At 47.1% G+C, this 24012-nt stretch overlaps 1 protein-coding gene across 1 annotated transcript in view; it reads right to left on the bottom strand.

Annotated features, from left to right (window-relative positions):
- cerkl (ceramide kinase-like) overlaps positions 1-24012 on the bottom strand; it is a 78887-nt gene that overhangs the window by 10683 nt on the left and 44192 nt on the right. Inside the window, exons 4-5 of the mRNA XM_066659017.1 lie at positions 10746-10888; positions 3147-3221 (exon numbers count right to left, since the gene is read on the bottom strand). Coding sequence (XP_066515114.1) covers positions 3147-3221; positions 10746-10888 — 218 coding nt within the window. The remainder of the gene's footprint in view (positions 1-3146; positions 3222-10745; positions 10889-24012) is intronic.

The raw sequence follows: 24012 nt of genomic DNA, 5'->3' as shown, positions 1-24012 counted from the left end.
GCTGATTTAGGAAGCTGAGTTGTGATTGTGAAGGCACAGTGTGTGTGTGTGTGTGTGTGTGTGTGTGTGTGTGTATGTGTGTGTGTGTGTGGGTAATCCCCCTTACATGAGCCAAATCCGCTTGTCTGTCAAGCTAAGCCCAAGAGAGATTGCACAGGCAACACAAAGGACCAGACACACCCGGACTAATTTCACCAAAACACCTTACAGTACACACACACACACACACACACACAGAAAGAGAGAGCAAGAGAGAGAGATACACAGAGACCCCAGAGCCCTGCCCTCACAAACTACAAAGTAGGACACACCAATAAGACAGAAGAGCCCCCCCCCCAAAAAAAAAAAAAAAAAAAAAAAAAACTACACGATGCAGTGTAAAAAAGAGTAACTGGCTTACAGTAAATAGCTGATCATATAGCACCTGTGCTTACAGACCACTATGTCCAACACAGACATCTTCCTTAGCTACTGTCGCTAGGCTAAACAGCTAACCCAATGAGAAACTAGCACCCAACTCAGAAAGAACTACAAAGAAAAGGATGGACAGCAAACTGGACATTTACAATGAACCAGCAACAGGACATCTGTCAGTTCTCCACCTACCACACACCACGACTCCAGCCTGGCAGGAAGTACGCCTGCACATACTTCCTAAGAGACAGCCGAGGCAGACCACCACTTCTTTTCAAACTCTTTTTTAAATTTTTTATATTTTTTATTCCTAGGCACATGTGCAAAATCGCTACTCAGAATGGTTCTGAAAGCAGCACTGCCTATTAGGCTGAAGGAACATAATTGATTACCAGCCCACAGGTGGAGAATTTCAAATCCTTGTATTGACCTGCTTTAACTGCCATAAATGACATTGGAAGAAATAAATGTACAATATACTGCCTCAGAGGAAGCTGCGGATGGTTATACAATAACATCCTGTTGCCTATGAGGCAGATTCTGAAGAAGTACACTTTGTACATTTGATTTATGACTGCTGCCTTTGAAGAAGCCACAGAATGACACGCAATAATACTCTGCTTCCTCAGAGGCAGCAATCATGTGCTATTCCACTTTGTCTTAGTCTGTGCCTGAGAGGCAGCAGAGCATTATTGTATAACAACAGTCTGTAGCTTCCTCAGAGGCAGCAGTCATGTGCTATTCCACTTTGTCTTAGTCTGTGCCTGAGAGGCAGCAGAGCATTATTGTATAACAGCCTGTAGCTTCCTCAGAGGCAGCAGTCATGTGCTATTCCACTTTGTCTTAGCCACTGCCTGAGAGGCAGCAGAGCATTATTGTATAACAGCCTGTAGCTTCCTCAGAGGCAGCAGTCATGTGCTATTCCACTTTGTCTTAGTCTCTGCCTGAGAGGCAGCAGAGCATTATTGTATAACAGCCTGTAGCTTCCTCAGAGGCAGCAGTCATGTGCTATTCCACTTTGTCTTAGCCACTGCCTGAGAGGCAGCAGAGCATTATTGTATAACAGTCTGTAGCTTCCTCAGAGGCAGCAGTCATGTGCTATTCCACTTTGTCTTAGTCTGTGCCTGAGAGGCAGCAGAGCATTATTGTATAACAGCCTGTAGCTTCCTCAGAGGCAGCAGTCATGTGCTATTCCACTTTGTCTTAGCCACTGCCTGAGAGGCAGCAGAGCATTATTGTATAACAGCCTGTAGCTTCCTCAGAGGCAGCAGTCATGTGCTATTCCACTTTGTCTTAGTCTCTGCCTGAGAGGCAGCAGAGCATTATTGTATAACAGCCTGTAGCTTCCTCAGAGGCAGCAGTCATGTGCTATTCCACTTTGTCTTAGTCTCTGCCTGAGAGGCAGCAGAGCATTATTGTATAACAGCCCGTAGCTTCCTCAGAGGCAGCAGTCATAACTTAAATAACACAAATGTGCTGGAAAGTACTTCTCCAGAATCAGCCTCAGAGGCAGCAACTTACATTATCCTCCATTCAAATAAAGCAAAATACTGAAACTTTTTGCAGCACTTTTGACAAATTATGGAACAGAACTAAACTACAGTAATAAATAAGAACGTTTTTAAATGGATTCTACGTAATCCTTTTTAACCAATCACATTCGTCCTGCTGACTGGTGATCAGGTACATTCCTTCTGCCTCGGAGGCAGTGCTGTTTGAGTAGTGATTTTGCACATGTGCTCATTAGAGTGAAGTGGCCTGTGAGAAGGCTACAGCACATTTTATGTCATATGAATAGTTTCCACCATCTTAAACACTTCTCTTCATGTCACACCCTGGGCCTCACACTCAGACTCGTATTGCTCTTTGCTGTCTTGCCTAGAAACAATGTAACCTAACACTATAACAGTGAAAATGTTTGTGTATTTAAGAGCACACTAATGAACTGTGATAAAGCAGAGCTTCTCTGTGCCATGTTTCACACAGCTGCTTTGCACTGTGTGTGACGTGTGTGTGAGCTGTGTGTGGCTCATCATCATTTAAAGGAACAGGCACTGAAATCAGACGTTCTAAACATGGCTATTTAGGGGAGAATGTGGCTGTAGGGTTTGATCCTTGTGGGATTTTGGCCAAGGTCACAGATACTTCATTAAGGAACCACTACAAACAGATTCCTTTTTCATTTCCATGTCAGTGGTCAAAGTAAGTCAAACATGCAATATTTTGAAGAGGTGGGAGTGACTGAGTGATGGATGACAGGCTGAGTCTCTTTCTCCCTCCTCTCTCTCTCTCTCTCTCTCTCTCTCTCTCTCTCTCTCTCCCTTCTCTCTCTCTCTCTCTGGGGATGGACTCCTGCTTCGTGGGAGCTGTTATGGAACTGCTAATTAAACAGCACATCATAGAGGAGCACACAATCTGCTATTGTGATAAATGAGAGAGAGAGAGAGAGAGAGAGAGAGAGAGAGAGAGAGGGAGAGAGATAAAGAAAGAAAGAGACAGAGAGAGAGAAGGCTGAAGACTGTAGAAAGAAAGAAAGAAAGAAAGAAAGAAAATAAGTCTCAGACACATACAGAGAAAGAGAGAGAGAGAGAGAGGCCAGTACTCTTGCAGAACTCAGCAGAATTAAAGAGTAAATATGAATCCCATTTACATGTTAATACAGTGTATATTTTTACTCCATTAATTCACCCCCCACAGACACACACACACACACACACACACACACAGCATACCCATGATGATGTGTAAGGCTGCAGTCACTGGATGGCGGACTCCATGGACAGAGCATGCCACAGCATCAGTAGAACCTGCAGAGAGAGAAACAGCCTTAACAACCACACACACACTGGCCACTTTATTAGAAACACCTTCCTTAAATGTCCAGTAGCTGGCCAATGTATTGGAAACATGCTCCTTGTTTTTCCTCTCACCTGTAAATGAACTCTACTTACTGCACTCATACAAAAATAAAACCCTTCCTTGAATGTGCACTTAATGCTCACTTCATTAGAAACCTCAGACAGCTTCAACAGACTGGACAAGTGCGTCCTCAGGCTACACGTCCACCACGTTCCTGTAGAGTCTGTATGTGTCTCTTTACCTCTGGCCATGCATTTTACAGAATGGTCAGTTTCCTCTCCCGCTCTGCTGGCGTCCTCATGCTGAAAGATGGTCTGAGCTACACTGAGGTGAAGGGGTTAATCATTAGAAGAAACTCTATTAGTTGAGGGCATTAATTTCACTCACTATCAGCTGGTGCCACAGGAAAGGGTTTGTCTTGCTGCTAGTGTGTGTGTACGTGTGAGTGTGTTGGGGACAGGTGTGTTTGGACTGACTTCTAACAGAGATGGATGTGTGTGTGTGTGTGTGTGTGTGTGTCAGGCGAGGAGACACTGCTTCCTTTTCATGATAATGTGAACTGTGTGTTTGCTCTGACTGCTGGATTATAAACAAGAGCTGGATAAAATTATTGCTTTGTCTCTGACACACACACACACACACACACACACACACACACACACACAATGTGGCTGTAATTAATGAAGTATGTAGATTGCCATTTTCTTAATGGGACTTCCAAAAATAAATAGATAAATAAATCAATAATAAAAAGCAAAGTATTGGCTCCAAACCCTGTATATATCCTTCAGCATTAACGGTGCCTTCACAGATGCTCAGTTCACTCTTACCCTATGCACTAATGCCCCCTCATTCTATCCCAGACACTGGCTTTTAAACTGTGGTCTTATAACCAGCCAGATGTTCCCAGATCCTGTTTGTAAGTGGAGAGCATTTGGGGTTTAGGTGCCTTTAGCCCTTTAGCCCTTTAGCCCTTTAGCCCTTTAGCCATGAATGTTTCTTCCAGTACTAAACCCATTCCTCTAACCATTAGCCCACGGTTGCCCCATATATTATATATATACAATGAATAGGGTCTCTATCACTTCAGAGAACCCAGTCCCACTGCTCCACAGCTGTAAACCTCCAAGTGTCTGAGCATGATATTGCTCCAGAGCATCTCATTTCATTTCAGGGTTTCCATAGAGATCATTAACACTGAAGCTGAACGTGAACTGAGCATGTGCCATTTCCAGTACTGACTGGGATTGAGTATTGCTCTGAATGAGTGTATTCTGATTGGTGCCTGAGTGTCTTTATTTTCCAGCATTTGTAGGCGGGGCATGGGGAGGTCAAGCATCACAGTGAATCTGGTATTACACTATCATTATCCAAATACTATGATTATCATTTTTTTAGCATTGATCTGAAGGTCATTGTTCTCCACTGTATTACAGCCTCGCGTCCACCTGAGCTCCGCTTTGTGTTCGGGGACGAACCAGTGGCTTCATCACCGCTGTTCAATGGCAATTGTTCAGTGCCATTGTTGCTTGCCTGGTGCTTGTGTGGTAATCACCACACACACACACACACACTAACTAATCCCCCACCCAAAAAGAGCACTTGAGCCTGTGCCAACTTCTCAATGGCTTCCATATATTAACCACCTCCATTCCAGCATCACTGAGAGAGAGCAGGAAATAGAGAGAGAGAGAGAGAGAGAGAGAGAGAGAGAGAGAGAGAGAGAGAGAGAGAGAGATAGGGAGAGAGATAGCGATAGAGATAGAGAGAGAGATAGAGAGAGAGAGATAGAGAGAGAGATAGAGATAGAGAGAGAGAGAGAGAGCGATAGAGATAGCGATAGAGAGAGAGAGAGAGAGAGAGAGAGAGAGAGAGAGAGAGAGCAAAAAGAATGGGAAGTAAAATGTAACAGAGGGATGAAAGACAATAAAGACAATATAAGAAGTGATTAACAAAGAGGTTAGAAAGGAATAGTGTGGAAGAGAAATGGAAGCAGGGTGGGGGGAGAGAGAGAAAGAAAAGAGAGAGAGAGAGAGAGAGAGAGAGAGAGAGAGAGAGAGAGAGAGAGAGAGAGAGAGAGAGAGAGAAATAAATGACGATAGAGACAAGAAATAGAGAGAAATAAGAAGTCATAAAGCAATAAAAAGAATGAAAAAATAAATAACAAGAGAAAAGAAGAAAGAAAAGAAGGAAGGGAAGAATAGGGAATAGTGTGAGGAGAGAGAGAGAGAGAGAGAGAGAGAGAGAGAGAGAGAGAGAGAGAGAGAGACAGAGAGAGAGAGAGAGAGAGAGAGAGAAATGTCCTTGGAAGTGCGAGCACTTCTGCAGAACAATTAACTTAATTAAGCAGACAGCATGAATATTCATAAGGCTGTTAATGTCTCCCCCATCCAGCAGATGAATGCGGTGCAATGACTCTCTAGTCAAGCATGTCTTAGAGCCTCGTCAAAAGCGTCCCAACATTTTGGTTCTTTGCCTGGAATATCAAAGAAATTAACAGTCCCACGGAAACCCTTAGGACCGCGCAAATTAATTAGGAGCCCAGGATTTATATGTTATAGTGGCTGTATGTGCGTTTGTGTGTGCGTGTGTGCACACGCGTGTGTGTGTGTGAGGGGGGGAGGCTTTAATTGCTCGTTTTACATGTGCGTCTAGTGTGGTGTAAATAATGTATCCGCACCACGCTTCTCCACACAATCACGGCGGGGTTATAAGAGGGGATTATGTTCGATCCCTATATGGGTGTCTATAAGACTTGCTTTTACTGTCTAATCAAATGTAGTGATGCGAATCCGAACCTGATTTACAAGCCGATAACAACAAAAACAAGACTGTATCTGTGGTTTGGATCTTGTAGGAACCTGGGGTTCGGGTTCCCACTTGGGCAGGGACACTATTAATTGATAAGAGCGTCTGACTAATGTTGTAAATGAATATTCAAATCAAAAGTGAAGTATATCTCAAGACAGAAGCTAGGGCTGTTAGCCTTGGGTTCACGAGAGTGGGTTATGCCAAACATTGATGGATGTAAACTAACGTGTAGCCGTTTTGGAGGAACGGTGGATGATGGTGTTGTCTGGTGCTATGATGCAGATTAGTGCAGACCCACCAACCAATCATAATTCCTCACTAAACCCACTATGTACATATTTCCCCAGCACTGAAAGAATCACAGAGATAATAAACAGTGGGGGGCACTGCTGGCTCCCAGTGCTGCACTCACTCTGTGATCCATTAAGATGAGTTTGTGTGAATCAATCTGTATTGGTTCATTTAAGAAATCACGGGACTTTACGTGTGGATTGATCAGAACTGTATCTGAATGGCTCTGTAGATGTTCCTCTTCTGTAGACTCTCTCCAGACTGTGGGGCTCATAAGGACTGATCTACACTCTTAAAAATAACATGGAATCAAATCAGTTCTTCTATTGTTACGAAGTAATTACGATGTTGTACTTGAAGAATTGTCTCTGGTGCTGTATAGAACCCTGTTCTGAAAGGTGCTATAATCAACTATCTACAGCACATTCTCCTCAATCTGAAGAATACTTTCACGATACAAAAAAACACTTCAGTCAAGTGAAGGGTTGGTCAAATGCTCAGGGTTCTATACAGAACCATTTTCTTTCGTAAAGAAACATTCCATTACAGAACCATTATAATCCTTCACAGGGCGACACTCACACCTCTGGATACCTTTTAGTTACTAATCCACCAACATATGTTTATGGGCCATGGGTAGAAACAGGAACGCTCAGAGGAAACTCACGTGGAGACCACACCGAGCACTCGTGTAAAAGACTGTGAGCAGAGAAATGCAAAAAGAAGATCTCCCGAACCTTTCTGTAGTTTCTCTACAAAGAGATCAGATGGAAAGACAAAGGAGACTTTAGCACAAACCTCCTGCTGCTCACTTGTGTTTACAGAGATAAAAAACCTCTCTCATATATATCTCCTCTAGAGTGGTAACACAGATCTCAATAAAGTCTCACACTGTGCTCAGATTTTCCAGGTGACCTCAACCCTGGTCTCTTCTTTAGATCTCTCGTGTCTCCTTTTATCTCATTTTGCTTCTCTTAAAGGATTTTAGGAGAATCACCAGTGAGTCTCATAGGCCATTATATGAGCAACCAATGAGCAACCCATGAGCAAATAAATGTATCCTGTGGACTAACGTTGTGGCAAAACAATGATACAAACTTGAAAATGAATTCAGGTCTCTGAGAAGTTTGATCACTTAAATGAATTGTATTTTGCACATATTTATTTGATTTTTCTGGATATAAAGTGCTGGCAGACACCTCATGTGGCTTGTCTGCCAAGTCAGAAAGTGTTTCCATGGTAACGGCACGCAAAATTATGATCAAAACAATGCAGAACTCTTTCTAGCATGTGGTATTAAAAGGTGTGTGGACTAGCCATTTTCCGGTGGCGATTGGAAGCGATTTAAGGTGGAATGGTGATATTCAACTGAACTTGGATACTATGGTCGGGCAACATCAAAGGAAGGACACCTCTCTCCACATGCACAAACACACCATTCCCAAGTCGTACCCACACCCAACTCTATTAATTACATTCACAATCTCAGGCACTGAAAGTATTTGGGAATCTGTTCGACCAAACTCTTCCTTTAATGACACTGAAGTGGGCCTGAACTCTGTGGACTTGGGTTTGTTTCAAAACCTGGAACAAAGAGTCGTAGCTCTCCCCCTCTCCCAGTGGAACAGCCCGAGCTTGGAGTCACACATTTAAACCTGTGTGTGAGTGTGCGAGGGTCCTCTTTCCACCATGTTTGTGACTGGAAATTGTTTACAGATCCCCCACGAGACCGGACACTAATGAAGAGAAACAGTGACCTCGTCCAGCGAGTGCTGGACTTGGAGAGATTCCATCCCTTTCCACCACTGCGCTCCATTTTACTGCACCACTAATGACAAGCCAAGGTCAAAGTCTTGGCCCAAAAATTGCAGCCTGCTTTCCTCTCCACACAGACTAGTTGTACCAGCATATCCTCATTGTTGGAACAAAACCTCCTATCTATGTTCTTGAATTTACAATAATAATAATAATTAATAATTGGAACCCCCAGGTACTGTCTAGATGTTGTTGAAAAGCAGTGGTGATCAGACAAGTACAGTTACAGTACACTGTCCCTTGCATTAACTTTGACTTGAAATTGAGAATGTTTTGGCATTTCTCCTGTAAAGTTACGTTTTGTGCGTGGGGATCTAAGCAGGCATGTTGATGGACATCTATCTAAACAGTCACATGACAGGAAGTTGTTTCTCTTGTTGGGACCCAAAGCAAGTCCCCACAATGTAAATCATTACATTGTAAGGTGAAGGCACAATAGATATAAGGTTAGGTTTAGGGTAGTCGCAACCACAGAAGCTCGGCCCACAAGTTGACAGGGAGTCTGTTGTCCATGTCAGTCACGTTTCTTTTCCTGCTGTAGTATGCAGTTCTCTCCCTAGAGAGTCTGGCAATGTGAGACTAGGTTTAGCTTAAGGTCAAGAGTTAGGTTGAGGGTTTTGGGTTATGGTTAGGTTTAGGTGTAGGGATTTGTGTTAGGGGTGTGTTTGTGTGTGGTCTAGATTTTTATCAAAGTGTGGGGACTAAAATCATGTCCTCATGACTTAAATTATAAAGTGAAGATGTGTAAAAGTTAGGGTAAGGGAAGCTGTAGTGACGGTTAAGTGTGCCTCCATGAGACGAATGGAATTTTATGGAAACGAGTGTGTTTGTGTGTGACTGTGTGTGTGTGTGTGTGTGTGTGTGTGTGTGGTCTGACCGCACATTAAACCAATTTGATAATGATACACTCACAAGCTGCTTTCAGGAGAGGCCTGTTTGTTTTCACTGTCGAAGCTGCACAACACAATCAGAGCTAAATCAAACTGACAGGAGGAGATGGAGGAGAAAACATGATAAAGGTGATGAACAATGTGGGGTGATTATCCCCTGGACGTCATCGATTAAGCCCCTGAAAGCTCCTCTCTGTTCATTCATTCATTATCTGTAACCCTTATCCAGTTCAGGGTCGCGGTGGGTCCAGAGCCTACCTGGAATCATTGGGCGCAAGGCGGGAATACACCCTGGAGGGGGCGCCAGTCCTTCACAGGGCGACACACACTCACACACTCACACCTAAGGACACCTTTGAGTCGCCAATCCACCTACCAATGTGTGTTTTTGGAGCGTTGGAGGAAACCGGAGCACCCGGAGGAAACTCACACAGACACAGGGAGAACACACCACACTCCTCACAGACAGTCACCCGGAGGAAACCCACACAGACACAGGGAGAATACACCACACTCCTCACAGACCGTCACCCGGAGGAAACCCACACAGACACAGGGAGAACACACCACACTCCTCAAAGACAGTCACCCGGAGGAAACCCACGCAGACACAGAGAGAACACCACCACACTCCTCACAGACAGTCACCCGGAGGAAACCCACACAGACACAGGGAGAACACACCACACTCCTCACAGACAGTCACCCGGAGGAAACCCACGCAGACACAGGGAGAACACACCACACTCCTCACAGACCGTCACCCGGAGGAAACCCACGCAGACACAGGGAGAACACACCACACTCCTCACAGACAGTCACCCGGAGGAAACCCACGCAGACACAGGGAGAACACACCACACTCCTCACAGACAGTCACCCGGAGGAAACCCAGGCAGACACAGGGAGAACACCACCCAACCACACTCTCAATGGTGTTACCTCTAGTGAGTTGATAGTTGTGCCTTAAAGTTGCATGTTCAGTGACCCCTCGCTTAAAAGCAAGACTACCCTGTTTCTACAGCTTTTGTGTTTGTGTTGAGTTGTTGAGTTTCAGAGTGCCTTGGGGTCCAGGGACTGGTAGTGCAGACAGACCAGTGGTCCATCAGTGACACGTAGACTGTAATCACTCACGGTTTCTTGATGGAAAGGACAACATTTACAGAAAGTGATCATCATGATCATGAGGAAATTTTGAGATATTGTCATTTGGAAATATTAAGTTGGACTTTTCACTTAACAACTTCATATAGTCAGATGCTATTATGAGATAAATATAAAAAGTACTGAGTATTTCTACATAGAAAGGTCATCAGCAGTCAATATGACCATATGCATTAGACAGAGTTCAGTTTCTAGACTAGCTGCCCACTCACACAGTGCGCTGTCTGCCACAGAACCCTGTTACAGAGACCATTTCCATCTGAGAACTAACAGAAAACATACTGTACTTTTGTTTTCTTCTTCTTCTTCTTGAAGGTTATCTATTTAAGATTAATTGCTTTTCTTTGAGTCTTGAACTTCCCTGTTCATGTCACTGTTCTGTGATGATATACAGGTCCATAGATTTATTAGAGTACAACTGGTATGTGTCTGTGTGTTTGTGTGTGTGCCTGTGGGAGCATTTGCTGGAGATCCAGAGAGTCACCAGCCAGACCCCCTCACCTGCTGGAATCACACCCAGAGGAAGTGCTGCTTGGACGGGCATAAAGAAAGAGTCTGGGTCCCTCTCCGCGTCCATCTGGGTCCGGAGCAATAAACCATGAGACACCTCCGCCACAGAGCCATCTCCACCCACACACACCACCCTGACAGAGAGAGAGAAAATGAGAAAACATGTTTATATATATTAAAGGTATTGTCGCAGCAGGCAGCTCCAGGGGCTTGGAGGTTGTGTGTTCGATTCCCACTCCGGGTGACTGTCTGTGAGGAGTGTGGTGTGTTCTCTCTGTGTCTGCGTGGGTTTCCTTCGGGTGACTGTCTGTGAGGAGTGTGGTGTGTTCTCCCTGTGTCTGCGTGGGTTTCCTCCGGGTGACTGTCTGTGAGGAGTGTGGTGTGTTCTCCCCGTGTCTGTGTGGGTTTCCTCCGGGTGACTGTCTGTGAGGAGTGTGGTGTGTTCTTTCCGTGTCTGCGTGGGTTTCCTCCGGGTGACTGTCTGTGAGGAGTGTGGTGTGTTCTCCCTGTGTCTGCGTGGGTTTCCTCCGGGTGACTGTCTGTGAGGAGTGTGGTGTGTTCTCCCTGTGTCTGCGTGGGTTTCCTCCGGGTGACTGTCTGTGAGGAGTGTGGTGTGTTCTCTCTGTGTCTGCGTGGGTTTCCTCCGGGTGACTGTCTGTGAGGAGTGTGGTGTGTTCTCTCTGTGTCTGCGTGGGTTTCCTCCGGGTTCTCTGGTTTCCTCCCAAAGTTCAAAAACACACGTTGGTAAGTGGATTGACGACTCAAAAGTGTCCGTAGGTGTGTGTGTGTGAGTGTGTGTGAGTGTGTGTTGCCCGGTGAAGGACTGGCGCCCCCTCCAGGGTGTATTCCCGCCTTGCGCCCAATGATTCCAGGTAGGCTCTGGACCCACTGCAACCCTGGACTGGATAAGCGCTTACAGATAATGAATGAATGAATGTGTGTGTGTGTGTGTGTGTGTGTGTAACCGGTTCTCCTAACTAATTCTCCTATATTTCCTTCTCTGGGTTCCTCTCAGTACTTTTCCTCATGCTCTTGGAAAGTCTTGGTTTTTCTCAGACGTCTCTCTCTTTTTGAGAATTGTTTCCTTGTCTCAGTTCTACTGTGTCTTTCTCTCTTCTTCTCATAGAACTTTTCCTTCCAAGTCTTGGTTCCACTCATGTTCATCCAGTAGTTATTGTAGTTTTGTTTTTCCTTTTGGAAAGAGTCTTCTCAGTGGTGCTTCCTCATGTTCTTAGGGAGTTTCTCCATTTGAGTCTTGGTCCCTCTGTAGTTCCTCATCATGCTCAGATCTTTTCCCTCTGAGTCTGGCAAGAAGATGTTGGTTCCTCTCAGTTATGCTCCCTGTAAGAGGACGAAGGTGTCACTTTGGGCCGGCGCTCGTCCAGGACCGAAGCTGAGAACCCAGTGTTACTGCTGCTCTTTTAGGAAATAAGTGACCCAATGCAAACAGTTTTATCAACACAGAGTAGGACACCGTGGTGGTGTGTTTGTGTGTGTGTGTGAAACACTCTCCACCTGCTGAAAGCCCCGTCTGATGGGCGGATGTGCCTTATCTTAAATGTTCAGAAGCCAGAAGATATAAAGATTGGACACCCAGCCTGGCAGAAGTTTGGGTACACTCTAGTAGCCCTTGTTGCATGTGTTGGTTTGTAATAACACTGCATTCAGTGAAAGAAAGCTACATGTACATACACTAACTTTTCTTCGTTATTCTTTGTATTCAGAAGATCCTCTAAAGCCTGGGGGGGGGGGGGGGTGTCAGGAAGTGGGACCGGGGGATGGGGGGCATTTGGACAAAAGTATCACCTCAAATTACATTTGAATTCAGAGTCACAGCAATGAATTCCAAAGAAACTGTGGTGCAATGTTATCATCATGTACTGCGTAATGCAATTCCTAAACACAAAAGGTTTGAGCACATTCACAGTTGTTTCTGTCCATCCTTCCACTGTGAGAGGAACACCCAATCTCTATGGGTCTGAAAGGACGTGGACGTGACTAGACAACAGAAGAACAACAGAAGAACACAATCTGGAGTACAGGTAAAAAGTGGATGTGATATTTAGTTGTTGAGGCTTCGATGTAATTTCTTCCGTGATTTTATCCCAGTTGTGTTAACTACAGTTGCAAATAATTATGGCAGTTTTTTTATGTTAAAATGAATACATTAATTAATTCATTTATTCATTATCTGTAACACTTATCCAGTTCAGGGTCGCGGTGGGTCTAGAGCCTACCTGGAATCATTGGGCGCAAGGTAGGAACACACCCTGGAGGGGGCGCCAGTCCTTCACAGGGTGACACACAGACACAGGGAGAACACACCACACTTCTCACAGACAGTCACCCGGAGGAAACCCACGCAGACACAGAGAGAACACACCACACTCCTCACAGACAGTCACCCGGAGGAAACCCACGCAGACACAGGGAGAACACACCACACTTCTCACAGACAGTCACTCGGAGGAAACCCACGCAGACACAGGGATAACACACCACACTCCTCACAGACAGTCACCCGGAGGAAACCCACGCAGACACAGAGAGAACACACCACAATCCTCACAGACAGTCACCCGGAGGAAACCCATGCAGACACAGGGAGAACACACCACACTCCTCACAGACAGTCACCCGGAGGAATCCCACACAGACACAGAGAGAACACACCACACTCCTCACAGACAGTCACTTGGAGGAAACCCACGCAGACACAGGGAGAACACACCACACTCCTCACAGACAGTCACCCGGAGGAAACTCACACAGACACAGGGAGAACACACCACACTCCTCACAGACAGTCACCCGGAGGAAACCCACGCAGACACAGAGAGAACACACCACACTCCTCACAGACAGTCACCCGGAGATGGACTTGAACCCACAACCTCCAGGACCCTGGAGCTGTGTAACTGCGAATAAATACATGAATAAATAAAAATGGAGTATTATTACACTACGTTCACAATGACTAACCAACCCATCCAAACCAGAACTCACACATACTTTTGGATACAGTGTTATCCTCAAGAACAGAACGAATCCATCATATGCTTCTGCAGTACTTTCTCTAATGGAGCTCATAACGAATGACCAATAAATTCTTCACTTGCCGTTTTCAAAATACAGTTTATATACAGTTTTTTTTTAATGTTGAATAAATTGTCATTTTTAATTGTAATGACAAAGGGGCAGGAGAATGTTTGAACTGTAATTGTACATTAAACAGAAGAAATTGCTTTCAATCATATGTCTACTCAGGTTGTGTGTAGGTGTGTTTTTAAAAGAATGCTCTAGTTGTAAATCAGAAGGGTGTCCCGTGAAGCCGCTGTCGTCCTGTTGCTAGCGGCCTGAGGGCACTGGCAGCAAAAATGACATGAAGAAACATGGCATTTCAGTGTGAGGTGCTGATAATTACCTTTAATGTGTGAGAACAATGAGTTCAGTCATAGCAGCATTGACACCTTTTTAACCTGCCTATTGTGCCACACAAACACACACACAGACTGCACAGTGTGTGTGTGTGTGTGTGTGCATGCCTATGTGTTTCACACTCCACGACCTTGTGAGAAATGTATCCAAAATAGCACTGTTCCATTAAAAAGGCTGGAACAGTCAGATTACCAAAGTAATTAATGAGTTATGATCTATTAATGAAAAATGTGTGATACTACCTTTTCAAACTTAATTCTTCTGAGGTTAATTAACCAAGTGGAGAGACGGAGAGATAATCGGTGTGTGTGCGGGTGTGTGGGTGTGTGTGGGGGAGGGCAGGGGAAGTGTTACAGTGTGCAGAGCTCACCAGAATGTTCCTCTCCAGGAGGAAGACAATGAGACATTTCTTCACTTTTTTCCAGCGAGGTGTTGATGATGAGCATCATTTTTTATTTTTGCCCGTCTTTAATAAGACACCTCGTAAAACTGCAAACCCACCGCAGCCTCAAAAAACCACACTGCAGCAGAGGTGGAAATCTTCCAGCACTTTCCACAATGACACAAACGCTGGGACATGTCCAAAGAAAAACTGCAGTACTTTGAAGTGTTGAAGAAATGGAGGCACATTGACGAATCACTAAAAAGCCAAAGCTGCTGAATGAGGATGTGCGCCACCACAAACCCAGCCCCACCCAGACTCAGAGAAACTCCTGAAACCCAGAAACTCTGAAGGTTGGAACTCCAACTCAGGAGGTAACAGGGAGGCCTTGCCCTTAAGCGAGGGAATGCCTTAAACCCTGCAGATCTCAAATGAACAATCTCAGAGCCAATTAACAATTTGCTAGAAGAGGTGTAGGAACCTGATTTGCTCAACTTTTGGTCACCAGTGCTCTACAAATTGAGTAAACCTGGTTCTCATGATGCCCCTATTGACTGTAGGCTATTCACTAGACCAGAAGTCTTCAAATCCAGAGTTTTGATCCTTGTTCCAGGCCAGAATTTTAAAAGGCAAACTGCTATAACACTATACCTGTTAAGTCAGGGTCATTAGCAGTTGCAACTAGAGTGTCATACCTATAACTGGACTCTGGACCCAAAGTCCAGATTTGAAGACCTCTGGACTAGACTCTAGGCAAAAATGTTAAACTAGCCAGATATCTTTAGTCCAACGTTGAGAGCTAATTCCAATTGGACAGTCTTGGTGATGTTTTGAGTCCAAATATGAAGGTTCTCTAAGAAGAATGTCCCTCTGCTCATTTTCTATTGGACAGGCTGGATTTCAGGAGAGGGTAGCACGGTGGCGCAGCAGGTAGGTGTCGCAGTCACACAGCTCCAGGGGCCTGGACGTTGTGGGTTCGATTCCCGCTCCGGGTGACTGTGTGTGAGGAGTTGGTGTGTTCTCCCTGTGTCTGCGTGGGTTTCCTCTGGGTGCTCCGGTTTCCTCCCACAGTCCAAAAACACACATTGCAGGTGGATTGGTGACTTGAAAGTGTCCGTGAGTGTGTGTGAATGTGTGAGTGTGTGTGTCGCCCTGTGAAGGACTGGTGCCCCCTCCAGGGTGTATTCCCGCCTTGCGCCCAATGATTCCAGGTAGGCTCTGGACCCACCGCGACCCTGAATTGGATAAGGGTTACAGATAATGAATGAATGGATTTCAGGATAAATATTTTTGAGCTAGCTAAAGCCAAAGCTGAAATATCAAAACTGTCCAATAGGAATGTCTCTCAGCTCAGCACTTACTTGGCAGGCTAAGGGCTTCTGAGATAGCCAGTTATTATATGCCCAAAGTTGAGAACTGTCCAGTTGGACAGGACTGGCGTTTGGCTAATCTGGCTCAACCGAGAAATCCTGCTCAGTGACCTTCCTCCCTAGGACTGCCCCCACTCCTACAAGCAGAAGCTGAATTCTTCCAGGACATTCCTTAAATACTATACAAATACTAAGGCAGAACGCGTATTCAGTTCAGGGTCGCGGTGGGTCCAGAGCCTACCTGGAATTTAGGAGAGAGAGAGAAAGTTTAAACCTTGCAAAGTGAATCAAACCTCCAGGTTCAACAGCGACAGATGCTCGATGGCAGTTTAGACGACTCTGATTTTCCTGCCTGAGATTATCCTGTTTTGCAAACAACACAAGGAGGGTTTTTTTCACTCCAGCTTAAGTAGCTTAGGTATCCTTGCAGCGACTTAACAAGTGATTTGTCATGCAAGCAGAAAATTAAATTTTGACACAACTGCCAGAGCAGCAGATTTGCAAATCTCCAAAAAATCAGTTTTGATGAAAGAGGATTGCAAAGCAACGCTGATTTTACAATGGAATACAAACATGATCCTGTTAGCTCTGGGGAATATTTCAAACAGCACAATGAATTTCTGAGCCTAGGGGGATCAAAGAGCTCGGGGCTGAAGCATTGCTGGTCAGCCCACTTTGACTAGCAGGAAAACTGAGGGAGGGGTAGTGAAGCAACAGTGCTGTGTCCTCCCTCAACATCCACGTCTGATCTCACCTCCCACCTCCAAATGCTCCCAAAGCATAATAGCACAGTAGTACAACCAAATGATGCCTCTCTATTGAACCCATCTGTGGCAATGAGCACACAAACACCCATTCTTGACCTCCCCAAAATGTACAAGACAGAATTCCATCAAATTCTTACAGAAATGCCCCAAAATCAAACATCTACTAACAACATGGCTGGGCATGCAGGTGTTTACAAAATTGTATGTGCTTCGTATTGGTCTCATGTTGACTTAGCTGTATTGTCATTTGGGCCCAAAATAAAAATGGCTAGATGCCCAAGACAAAGTGTCCGGAGCCCATTAGTGGTCTACTCAAATATCATGCAGTACATGGTACCGTCATTGTGTACCATGGTGTATGCTCTACCCCATGTCTATGCTTTCATTTTCACTACACCAATCTCTAGAACATGCATTGGAACATTCCTGTCTGATACGTGCAGAATGAAAGGAAGTGGAAGGAGCCGGAAGGAAGAGCATGAGGTCACAGAGAGAGAAGAGAGAGAGAGAGAGAGAGAGAGAGAGAGAGATATTTAGAGAGAAAGAGTGAGGAAAGAAAAATGATCATGAGCTGCCCCTCCTTCACCTGCTCCATCTGTCCCTCAGCTCGAGTGCCAGCCAAGGCCAGAGCTACAGGAGATCTACCTTAGTCCCAGAACACACAGACACTGGACAATCACCAATACACACACAAATAGAATGATTGGTGGAGAGTGATGGTGTTGATTGAGAGTGACGTGTTGGTGGAGATTGACAGTGTTGGTGGAGAGTGGTAGTGTAGGTGGAGAGTGATGGTGTTGGTGGAGAGTGACAGTGTTGGTGGAGAGTGATGGTGTTGGTGGAGAGTGGTGGTGTAGGTGAAGAGTGATGGTGTTGGTGGAGAGTGACGGTGTTGGTGGAGAGTGATGGTGTTGGTGGAGAGTGGTGGTGTAGGTGAAGAGTGATGGTGTTGGTGGAGAGTGACGTGTTGGTGGAGAGTGACGGTGTTGGTGGAGAGTGGTAGTGTAGGTGGAGAGTGATGGTGTTGGTGGAGAGTGACAGTGTTGGTGGAGAGTGATGGTGTTGGTGGAGAGTGGTGGTGTAGGTGAAGAGTGATGGTGTTGGTGGAGAGTGACGGTGTTGGTGGAGAGTGGTAGTGTAGGTGGAGAGTGATGGTGTTGGTGGAGAGTGACAGTGTTGGTGGAGAGTGGTAGTGTAGGTGGAGAGTGATGGTGTTAGTGGAGAGTGACAGTGTTGGTGGAGAGTGATGGTGTTGGTGGAGAGTGGTGGTGTAGGTGAAGAGTGATGGTGTTGGTGGAGAGTGACAGTGTTGGTGGAGGGTGATAGTGTAGGTGGAGAGTGATGGTGTTGGTGGAGAGTGACAGTGTTGGTGGAGAGTGACAGTGTTGGTGGAGAGTGGTGGTGTAGGTGAAGAGTGATGGTGTTGGTGGAGAGTGACGGTGTTGGTGGAGGGTGGTAGTGTAGGTGGAGAGTGATGGTGCTGGTGGAGAGTGATGGTGTTGGTGGAGAGTGATGGTGTAGTTGGAGAGTGATGGTGTTGGTGGGGATTGATGTGTCTGGTGGAGTGTGATTGTGGTGGTGGAGAGTGATGGTGTAGGTGGAGAGTGATGATGTTGGTGGAGCATGATGGTGTAGGTGGATAGTGACGGTGTTGGTGGAGAGTGATAGTGTAGGTGGAGAGTGATGGTGTTGGTGGAGAGTGATGGTGTTGGTGGAGAGTGATGGTGTTGATGGGGAATGATGGTGTAGGTGGAGAGTGATGGTGTTGGTGGAGAGTGATGGTGTAGGTGGAGAGTGATGGTGTTGGTGGAGAGTGATAGTGTATGTGGAGAGTGATGGTGTTGGTGGAGAGTGATGGTGTTGGTGGAGAGTGATGGTGTAGGTGGAGAGTGATGGTGTAGGTGGAGAGTGATGGTGTTGGTGGAGAGTGACAGAGTTGGTGGAGAGTGATAGTGTATGTGGAGAGTGATGGTGTTGGTGGAGAGTGATGGTGTTGGTGGAGAGTGATGGTGTTGGTGGAGAGTGATAGTGTATGTGGAGAGTGATGGTGTTGGTGGAGAGTGATGGTGTAGGTGGAGAGTGATGGTGTTGGTGGAGAGTGACAGAGTTGGTGGAGAGTGATAGTGTATGTGGAGAGTGATGGTGTTGGTGGAGATTGATGGTGTTGGTGGAGAGTGATGGTGTTGGTGGAGAGTGATGGTGTTGGTGGAGAGTGGTGGTGTTGGTGAAGAGTGATGGTGTTGGTGGAGAGTGATGGTGTAGGTGGAGAGTGATGGTGTTGGTGAAGAGTGACAGAGTTGGTGGAGAGTGATGGTGTAGGTGGAGTGTGATGGTGTTGGTGGAGAGTGATGGTGTTGGTGGAGAGTGATGGTGTTGGTGGAGAGTGACGGTGTTGGTGGAGAGTGATGGTGTAGGTGGAGAGTGATGGTGTTGGTGGAGAGTGATGGTGTTGGTGGAGAGTGACGGTGTTGGTGGAGAGTGATGGTGTTGGTAGAGAGTGACAGTGTTGGTGGAGAGTGATGGTGTTGGTGGAGAGTGACGGTGTTGGTGGAGAGTGATGGTGTTGGTGGAGAGTGATGGTGTAGGTGGAGAGTGATGGTGTTGGTGGAGAGTGATGGTGTTGGTGGAGAGTGATAATGTATGTGGAGAGTGATGGTGTTGGTGGAGAGTGATGGTGTTGGTGGAGAGTGATGGTGTAGGTGGAGAGTGATGGTGTTGGTGGAGAGTGACAGAGTTGGTGGAGAGTGATAGTGTATGTGGAGAGTGATGGTGTTGGTGGAGAGTGATGGTGTTGGTGGAGAGTGATAGTGTATGTGGAGAGTGATGGTGTTGGTGGAGAGTGATGGTGTAGGTGGAGAGTGATGGTGTTGGTGGAGAGTGACAGAGTTGGTGGAGAGTGATAGTGTATGTGGAGAGTGATGGTGTTGGTGGAGATTGATGGTGTTGGTGGAGAGTGATGGTGTTGGTGGAGAGTGATGGTGTTGGTGGAGAGTGGTGGTTGTTGGTGAAGAGTGATGGTGTTGGTGGAGAGTGATGGTGTAGGTGGAGAGTGATGGTGTTGGTGAAGAGTGACAGAGTTGGTGGAGAGTGATGGTGTAGGTGAGTGTGATGGTGTTGGTGGAGAGTGATGGTGTTGGTGGAGAGTGATGGTGTTGGTGGATGAGTGACGGTGTTGGTGGAGAGTGATGTGTAGGTGGAGAGTGATGGTGTTGGTGGAGAGTGATGGTGTTGGTGGAGAGTGATGGTGTAGGTGGAGAGTGATGGTGTTGTGGAGAGTGACGGTGTTGGTGGAGAGTGATGGTGTTGGTGGAGAGTGATGGTGTTGGTGGAGAGTGATGGTGTTGGTGGAGAGTGATGGTGTAGGTGGAGAGTGATGGTGTTGGTGGAGAGTGACGGTGTTGGTGGAGAGTGATGGTGTTGGTGGAGAGTGATGGTGTAGGTGGAGAGTGATGGTGTTGGTGGAGAGTGATGGTGTTGGTGGAGAGTGACGGTGTTGGTGGAGAGTGACGGTGTTGGTGGAGAGTGGTGTGTAGGTGGAGAGTGATGGTGTTGGTGGAGAGTGACGGTGTAGGTGGAGAGTGACGGTGTGGTGGAGAGTGATGGTGTTGGTGGAGAGTGATGGTGTTGGTGGAGAGTGACAGTGTTGGTGGAGAGTGACAGTGTTGGTGGAGAGTGGTGGTGTAGGTGAAGAGTGATGGTGTTGGTGGAGAGTGACGGTGTTGGTGGAGGGTGGTAGTGTAGGTGGAGAGTGATGGTGCTGGTGGAGAGTGATGGTGTTGGTGAGAGTGATGGTGTAGTGGCAGAGTGATGGTGTTGGTGGGGATTGATGTGTCTGGTGGAGTGTGATTGTGGTGGTGGAGAGTGATGGTGTAGGTGGAGAGTGATGATGTTGGTGGAGCATGAGGTGTAGGTGGATAGTGACGGTGTTGGTGGAGAGTGATAGTGTAGGTGGAGAGTGATGGTGTTGGTGGAGAGTGATGGTGTTGGTGGAGAGTGATGGTGTTGATGGGGAATGATGGTGTAGGTGGAGAGTGATGGTGTTGGTGGAGAGTGATGGTGTAGGTGGAGAGTGATGGTGTTGGTGGAGAGTGATAGTGTATGTGGAGAGTGATGGTGTGGTGAGAGTGATGGTGTTGGTGGAGAGTGATGGTGTAGGTGGAGAGTGATGGTGTAGGTGGAGAGTGATGGTGTTGGTGAGAGTGACAGAGTTGGTGGAGAGTGATAGTGTATGTGGAGAGTGATGGTGTTGGTGAGAGTGATGGTGTTGGTGGAGAGTGATGGTGTTTGGTGGAGAGTGATAGTGTATGTGGAGAGTGATGGTGTTGGTGGAGAGTGATGGTGTAGGTGGAGAGTGATGGTGTTGGTGGAGAGTGACAGAGTCTGGTGAGAGTGATAGTGTATGTGGAGAGTGATGGTGTTGGTGGAGATTGATGGTGTTGGTGGAGAGTGATGGTGTTGGTGGAGAGTGATGGTGTTGGTGGAGAGTGGTGGTGTTGGTGAAGAGTGATGGTGTTGGTGGCGAGTGATGGTGTAGGTGGAGAGTGATGGTGTTGGTGAAGAGTGACAGAGTTGGTGGAGAGTGATGGTGTAGGTGGAGTGTGATGGTGTTGGTGGAGAGTGATGGTGTTGGTGGAGAGTGATGGTGTTGGTGGAGAGTGACGTGTTGGTGGAGAGTGATGGAGTAGGTGGAGAGTGATGGTGTTGGTGAGAGTGATGGTGTTGGTAGGAGAGTGACGGTGTTGGTGGAGAGTGATGGTGTTGGTAGAGAGTGACAGTGTTGGTGGAGAGTGATGGTGTTGGTGGAGAGTGACGGTGTTGGTGGAGAGTGATGGTGTTGGTGAGAGTGATGTGTAGGTGGAGAGTGATGGTGTTGGTGGAGAGTGCTGGTGTTGGTGGAGAGTGATAATGTATGTGGAGAGTGATGGTGTGGTGGAGAGTGATGGTGTTGGTGGAGAGTGATGGTGTAGGTGGAGAGTGATGGTGTTGGTGGAGAGTGACAGAGTTGGTGGAGAGTGATAGTGTATGTGGAGAGTGATGGTGTTGGTGGAGAGTGATGGTGTTGGTGGAGAGTGATAGTGTATGTGGAGAGTGATGGTGTTGGTGGAGAGTGATGGTGTAGGTGGAGAGTGATGGTGTTGGTGGAGAGTGACAGAGTTGGTGGAGAGTGATAGTGTAGTGGAGAGTGATGGTGTTGGTGGAGATTGATGGTGTTGGTGGAGAGTGATGGTGTTGGTGGAGAGTGATGTGTTGGTGGAGAGTGTGGTGTTGGTGAAGAGTGATGGTGTTGGTGGAGAGTGATGGTGTAGGTGGAGAGTGATGTGTTGGTGAAGAGTGACAGAGTTGGTGGAGAGTGATGGTGTAGGTGGAGTGTGATGGTGTTGGTGGAGAGTGATGGTGTTGGTGGAGAGTGATGGTGTTGGTGGAGAGTGACGGTGTTGGTGGAGAGTGATGGTGTAGTGGAGAGTGATGGTGTTGGTGGAGAGTGATGGTGTTGGTGAGAGTGATGGTGTAGGTGGAGAGTGATGGTGTTGGTGGAGAGTGACGGTGTTGGTGGAGAGTGATGGTGTTGGTGAGAGTGATGGTGTTGGTGGAGAGTGATGGTGTTGGTGGAGAGTGATGGTGTAGGTGGAGGAGGTGTGGGGGAGTGATGGTGTGGTGGAGAGTGACGGTGTTGGTGGGAGAGTGATGGTGTGGTGGAGAGTGATGGTGTAGGTGGAGAGTGATGTGTTGTGGAGAGTGATGGTGTTGGTGGAGAGTGACGGTGTTGGTGGAGAGTGACGGTGTTGGTGGAGAGTGGTGGTGTAGGTGGAGAGTGATGGTGTTGGTGGAGAGTGACGGTGTAGGTGGAGAGTGACGGTGTTGGTGGAGAGTGATGGTGTTGGTGGAGAGTGATGGTGTTGGTGGAGAGTGACGGTGTTGGTGGAGAGTGATGGTGTTGGTGGAGAGTGACGGTGTAGTGGAGAGTGACGGTGTTGGTGGAGAGTGACGGTGTTGGTGGAGAGTGACGGTGTTGGTGGAGAGTGACGGTGTTGGTGGAGAGTGATGGTGTTGGTGGAGAGTGATGGTGTAGGTGGAGAGTGATGGTGTTGGTGGAGAGTGACGGTGTTGGTGGAGAGTGAGGTGTTGGTGGAGAGTGATGGTGTTGGTGGAGAGTGATGGTGTTGGTGGAGAGTGATGGTGTAGGTGGAGAGTGACGGTGTTGGTGGAGAGTGACGGTGTTGGTGGAGAGTGAAGGTGTTGGTGGAGAGTGATGGTGTAGGTCGAGAGTGAAGGTGTTGGTGGAGAGTGACGGTGTTGAGGGACGGTGGGGAGAGTGATGGTGTTGGTGGAGAGTGATGGTGTAGGTGGAGAGTGAAGGTGTTGGTGGAGAGTGACGGTGTTGGTGGAGAGTTATGGTGTTGGTGGAGAGTGATGGTGTAGGTGGAGAGTGACGTGTTGGTGGAGAGTGATGGTGTTAGTGGAGAGTGATGGTGTTGGTGGAGAGTGACGGTGTTGTGGAGAGTGACGGTGTTGTTGGAGAGTGGTGTTGTAGGTGGAGAGTGATGGTGTTGGTGGAGAGTGACGGTGTAGGTGGAGAGTGACGTGTTGGTGGAGAGTGATGGTGTAGGTGGAGAGTGAGGTGTTGGTGGAGAGTGATGGTGTTGGTGGAGAGTGACGGTGTTGGTGGAGAGTGATGGTGTAGGTGGAGAGTGATGGTGTGGTGGAGAGTGACGGTGTTGGTGGAGAGTGACGGTGTTGGTGGAGAGTGACGGTGTTGTGAGAGTGATGTGTTGGGAGAGGACGGTGTAGGTGGAGAGTGACGGTGTTGGTGGAGAGTGATGTGTAGGTGGAGAGTGATGGTGTTGGTGGAGAGTGATGGTGTTGGTGGAGAGTGACGGTGTTGTGGAGAGTGACGGTGTAGGTGGAGAGTGATGGTGTTGGTGAGAGTGACGGTGTTGGTGGAGAGTGACGGTGTTGGTGGAGAGTGATGGTGTTGGTGGAGAGTGACGGTGTTGGTGGAGAGTGACGGTGTTGGTGGAGAGTGGTGTTGTAGGTGGAGAGTGATGGTGTTGGTGGAGAGTGACGGTGTAGGTGGAGAGTGACGGTGTTGGTGGAGAGTGATGGTGTAGGTGGAGAGTGATGGTGTTGGTGGAGAGTGATGGTGTTGGTGGAGAGTGACGGTGTTGGTGGAGAGTGGTGTTGTAGGTGGAGAGTGATGGTGTTGGTGGAGAGTGACGGTGTAGGTGGAGAGTGACGGTGTTGGTGGAGAGTGATGGTGTTGGTGGAGAGTGATGGTGTTGGTGGAGAGTGATGGTGTAGGT

Source organism: Hoplias malabaricus, unplaced genomic scaffold, assembly GCF_029633855.1.
Source record: "Hoplias malabaricus isolate fHopMal1 unplaced genomic scaffold, fHopMal1.hap1 scaffold_40, whole genome shotgun sequence".
NCBI lineage: Eukaryota > Metazoa > Chordata > Actinopteri > Characiformes > Erythrinidae > Hoplias > Hoplias malabaricus.
Note: the sequence above shows the minus strand (reverse complement) of the source record. Positions and strands in the feature narration are given on the sequence as shown.